Here is a 6,000-nt window from a genome sequence, read left to right on the forward strand (position 1 = left end):
TTGTAAACTACTCTACCCTGATGAATAACAGACTTTTCTGCATCATTTGGTCAATGTTCCTTTCAGTGACTTGTGATCCTTATTCATTCATTTCCATTTCAAACAAATGGCTTGTACCACAAAACATTGGTGTGTGCATGATGATTCTAACAAATCAGTGCACACCTGTGGCAAGTTGTGATACCAAAAGACTAAAGCCCTAGTTAGTGTTTATCACAAAAATGTTTAAAGGCTTTTACAGCTAAATTTGAGTAGGACTCCTCAGAGGGACAATTTGTACTGCATGAGAAAAGATACAGGTTTTAACCAAAGTTACACTGAAAAATATAGAAGGTGTCTGCTTTAGGCTTGCTGACCTACTGCTGATACCTCCTTGATGGGTGCCAATCAGTTACTGTGCATGCATCTTACAAGTTATGGGTTCAAGTATGTATGTACAGTTTATTTTGTCTTGTTGTCCCATCTTCATCACATCCTCAAGGTGGTGCAGTGGTATACTATGTGCTATATTTAGCCATGTTTTGAAAGAAAGTAAACCTGTATGAAAAAAAAACAAGCAAGTGCTATAAAGTGAATACTCAGTTGTATCATGACTAAAATGTAAAGAAATATGTGTTGATTTAAAGCTGTCATAGTAATGAAGAATTTCTATTACCCATACAAGAAAACATAACAGATGGCAAATTAAAATTCATGTGTGCACTTTGATATTTGTAGACACACTTGTTGGCATGCTTTGTTTTAAATGTGGCTGTAGTGGCTTTATATATTTTTTCTCTGCGTGTTGTAGATGCCTAGGCTGTGAGCAATAACATTCAATTGTAGCCCATGTATTTGTCAGTTTATTAAATGTATTTTGATGTAATTGCAGGTGAACGTGAATATTCAGATGTGTTGCTGGAAACAAAAGTGCCACTTATTTCTTTCAGTAAATGTAGCAGTCCTGAGGTTTATGGTACAGAGATCAGTCTCAACATGATGTGTGCAGGCTACTTCGATTCCTCAGCAGATGCTTGCCAGGTAAATATTTTAACTTAATAAAATGTTTTAAATACTTTGAATTTACTTTTTTGTGTTTTGAATAATGCCTTTGCATCAAAATGATATAAATATCTCAAAGGCCTATAATATGCGTGACTATTATAAGCTAGCACATATTAAATAACTAAATATTAATAGCATATTTTCCATTAAAAGTTATTTAACTACAGTGTGATATGAATTATTCATGTAAAGAATTGATACCCTCTGTGGTTACCCTTTAAACTGTGTACAGATTTTGACAAATCATGGAGTGTATGCTATGAAGGAGAACATAAATATTCATATCTTAAATACATTTTCTAGATTCCTTTTGTAACCTTGTTGCTTGCTACACAATGTTTGCATGACAAAATGGGACTTTTCTGATTTCTTGCACATATGCATTACTTACATGCTAATTGCCTTCTGTCCATTGAATACACTCATTACTTGTCACCAAAATACACACAGATATTATTTTCACTTCAAAACTCCAGGTTACATCTGCATTGATGTCTCTTGTTCCACTCTGTTTCCAGAATTCCTACTAGCCTTCTGGCAAACTACCTTTCAAAATGTTCATAGGTTCATAGGTAGGTACTAGGCTATCTGCCTGAAGGCATTTATAAGCCTAGCCAGAATGTGTTGGCTTTCGCCACCCCCTTAGATTAGTTCCTTGTGCCTCTGTCCAGCAGAGCCACTGAAGTGATCCCCGGGGTAAACTTTCTGTTTCCCATCCACTCAAGGTTTCTTTTGAAGAGTGTTAGCGAGGAGCTCTGCCTAATGTAGATTTGAATCTTGTTCCAAAGCATGGGAAGTCTCTAGGACAGGAACCTATCCCTCCACCAGGTCCTATTTATTGTTGTGGTGAGGTTTAGATCCCTAGAGCATGCGGCTCAAGAGGATAAGGTTTTCTTTAAATGGAGCATGTCCATCAATTCTGGGTTGGACATGGCCTTGTATGTCAGGCAGAGATCACCTCTGAGTAGGCAGTTTGCAACCGAGTACAGCTGGAGTTTCTTCAGTCGAGCTGCATAGGGCATCTGTTTGAGGCCAGTGATCCTCTTGGTGAGGTCTTTCCAACTGTTGAAGGTGTCTTGTAAGGTTCATAGGTAGGTACTAGGCTATTGGCCCTGGGGCCTATACAAGCCCAGCCAAAAAGGTTCTCTGGCTTTTCCCACCCAAGAAAATTATTTTCCTGTGCCACTGTCGAGCAGAGCCACAGAGGTGATCCCCGGGGTGAATTTCCTATTTCCCATCCAATCATCAAGATTTTTCTTGAAGAGTGCTAATGAGGAGCTTTGTTTGATATAGATAGGTAGTTTATTCCAGAGTATGAGAAGTCTCTGGGACAGGAATCTATCCCTCCGGCATGTTCTGTTTATTGTGGTGACAAAGTTTAGGTACATCCCAAATGGGGCGTTGTACTCTATGATGGGTCTGATGAGTGATGAGTAGAGGGGCACAATGACCTCTTTTGATCTGGATGCGAACCCTTTTGTGATTAGGTGGGCCACGTAGAAGGATTTTCTAACCACTATGGCAATGTGATTATCAAAGGTGAGATTATTATCTACTTGGGTCTCCAGATCCCTTATTATGTCTTCCATATTTAGGGGACTACCACCTATGTGGTAGTTTGTGGGTACTTTGTTTTTTCCAAAGGGGATGACTATGCACTTTTTGGCATTTAGCTTGAGGCCATGATTTTGACACCAGGTAATCGTCTCAGTGAGACCCTTTTGGAGGATGTCTGTGTTAGCCAGAGAGTCAATTATAGCCCCTAGTTTGCAGTTGTCTGTGAACTTGGTCAGCCATAGTCCTCCTGTGCTTGCCTGTACCTCTGAGAAGTATATGCCAAACAGGAGGGGTCCTAGGACTGAGCCCTGGGGAACGCCACTTGTAACCGGTTTAGAGTCGGACCTAGCTCCTGCAGCTCTCACCATGTGGGTTCTGTCCGTGAGCCAGATGGCAACCCATCTTGTGATGTAGGGGTTTATGTTCAGGCTGGTGAGCTTGTCTATAATACCAGAATGGGGAATGGTGTCAAAGACCTTTGCGAGATCTAAGAAGGCTGTGTGTACCACCTTTCCCTCATCTATAGCCTTGGTAACTGTCTCAAAGAAGTCCACCAGGTTTAGGAGGCATAATCTGCCTTCAACAAAGCCGAACTGGATAGGGTCCAGTGTTTGGAGGTTCCCAATGTCACTGTTAATGAGTTCCATGATGATGCACTCCATAGCCTTGCAGATAAGCTATTCAGGCTTATAGGGTGATAGTTCCCGGGGTCTGTTGAGGCTCTATCTTTGTGGAGCAGAATAACCGTTGCTGTGCGCCACTCTATGGGTACATAGCCTGTGGAGAGGCTGAGTTTGAACAGTATGTTTAGGTGAGGGGTTAGTTCGTCTTTGAGCTCATGTAGGACACAGCCTGGGGCACCATACAGTCCCACTGATGCTGTGTTTTTGTCTTTGGAAAGGACTGTTTTAACCTCAGTGTCTGTGATTTCAGGGACTCTACATTCTTCTGGTATGGTTATGGGCCCTTTTGGGGGTGAAGTTTGCGCTGAACCTGTCTGCCAGGATGTTGGCGATATCAGTCGGTTCAGTGTATTTTGTGCCATTCTGCACTAACTCCGAGCAGATCTGAGCATTGCCACTTAGATTCTTGACATAGCTAAATACTGCCCTGTGGTTATCTTTGGCGTCTGTGGCAATTTTTCTTTCGAAGCTTGCCTTGGATGATTTTATGAGGGATCGTAGTTTCTTGCTGGTATCTATCAGGGATGTCTTCCCTTCTTGGGATTTTACTCTTTTTTGTTGTAGTTTCCTCCTTCTATTGTATAGCTTGTTTATGGCAGGAGTCCACCAGACTGGTTTCCTTTTCTTGGAGAAGTGAGTCTTGGTTTTGTTTGGAGATGGCACAATCCATGCATTCTTGTAGGTGCCCATAGAATGCATTAGTAAAGGATTTTGCAACTTGGACAGCATTATCCTTCAGCATGGGGGCTTTGAAACTTTCCTCCTCTGTCTTAAGTAATGTGAAGTTTGCTTTTGAAAAGGTTTTCATGGTGGTTTCCTTGTCCGGGGGTGGGGGCAGAATGTGGATATCCAAAGTGATTTGTTTATGGTCAGATCTAACCAGTGAGGGGTTGACCTCTGGTATGGAACACCGGTCGCCCATGTTGGTGATGACTAGGTCCAATATGTTGTCTCTTCTGGTGGGAGTGTTGACCAGTTGAATCAGGGCGTTTGAGTTTATAAGTTCTAGGAAATGTTGGGCAAGGGAGTTAATACTTGAGTAGTTCTCCCAGTTAATGTTTGGGTAATTGAAATCACCCAATATTAGGGTGTTTGTTAGGACCTTTATGTTTCCCAGTGTTTCCAGAAACATGGAATGGGGGTCCTGGGACATGGTGGGTGATCTGTAGCAAGCTACAATTTGAATTGCAGTTTTGCCCGTTCTTTGTTGCACATGGATGATCTCTGAAGCATCGTGCTGTGCCACTAACCTGGAAGTGTGGGTATCCTTGATGAATATGGATACGCCCCTGCCTTTTCTATTTCGGTTCGGGTTCTGTGGCCGAAATGTATGGTATGAGTTGTAGCCTGGTAGTGCTGGGGTGCTCTGAAGCCTTAAACCAGGTTTCCATTACTGCACATATATCAATTTTCTCCATACTGAGGAGTGCCTCAAGTCTGTGCATTTTGAGGTTTAGACTTCTGGCATTGAGTAGCATTACCCTCAGTTTTTTGTTACTTGTGCTACTTACGGAGGTGGGTTTGTCTTTTCTAAAAAGCTCCACTTGAAACAGTGTATTACAACAAAGACATCAAATAAACTGAAATATAGCGGTCATGCTGCATCTCCAATACCACCCTGCTTAAATGATAAAAATGATGTCACATATGAGTAATCAGTTGAACCCCTTATTAATTTTAAATAGAATTTAAAGGGCAACTAAAACCTTCTGATTATATACATTAATATAAAAATGCATTGATTTCAAAGATCTCTTCCTTACAATGCATTTAATATTGAAGAGCTCATTTAAACAGATGGGTGGTTTGCCTTCAACACCACCTGCCATTGCAGTTCTCTGGCCCCCAAGGAAATTATCCAAATCCTCAGCCCTGAAATCCAAATTGACTTGCTCAATTACTTGTAATTTATTTTAAACTAAATTTGAGATTGCAAAATAGGTAGAATACTCCAGGTTGCGGTCACCTTGGGCTTAGTATATATTTCACATTTGCCCATTCATTTAATTTAATTGTTCCAAAGATCACAGTCACTGTTCTCAGAATTTCAACTGAAACATAATGAACCACTGACAACCCTTTTGTCTAGTCAGCTGAACAGATTCCATTTGCTATGACTCTCCATCCCCTTGAGTTCCACTAATGGTATATCCTGGCTGTTTATCTCCAAGGCTGTCTTACTTGTCCACAGTCTTTTTTTTTTTCTTTTGCAGTACTACATCAAATTATCCATCTGAAACTGAAGTAGGCTACATATACAGTCTCTTTCTGATACATAACCTTTCTTACATATCAAAGAATGTATTGGATTTAAATAGAGTCACAAATGAAAAAAACAATCCCAGGGATTCATGAAGCTTGCGCCAGGGGCAGGCGTAGCGTAGGCAGAATAACGCCAAATATGTCTGTCGAGCGATTCAGGTACGATCCAATACCACGTGCACTACCGGCGTACGCCAGAACTGTGCAGCCCTCAGCATAGGTATGCTAATCACCCCATGCACAGTATCGCACCATGCAAATGAAGGTAGATAGTGATTCATGAAGTGGTGCAGGTGTAGCATAAGCCCACGGAAATGTAAACCAAGAAACACGGTTTACATTTTCCCAAACAGAACATCGAAGCTATGGAAGCGGACCAGACTCATGTATTACAAAGTTAACATATGAGAATGGCTAAATACACAGCCAATGGCATAAGAAAAGATGCCCCCCA

The 6,000-nt window shown here is 41.3% G+C and overlaps 1 protein-coding gene across 1 annotated transcript in view; it reads left to right on the plus strand.

Moving 5' to 3' along the window:
* The window catches only part of HGFAC (HGF activator), a 1,210,481-nt gene that overhangs the window by 1,162,617 nt on the left and 41,864 nt on the right, over positions 1–6,000 (plus strand). The window contains exon 13 of the mRNA XM_044072728.1: positions 872–1,020. Within this exon, the coding sequence (XP_043928663.1) occupies positions 872–1,020 (149 nt within the window). The remainder of the gene's footprint in view (positions 1–871; positions 1,021–6,000) is intronic.

The sequence above is a fragment of the Protopterus annectens genome, chromosome 5.part0, assembly GCF_019279795.1.
Source record: "Protopterus annectens isolate FY-2018-M chromosome 5.part0, PAN1.0, whole genome shotgun sequence".
NCBI lineage: Eukaryota > Metazoa > Chordata > Ceratodontiformes > Protopteridae > Protopterus > Protopterus annectens.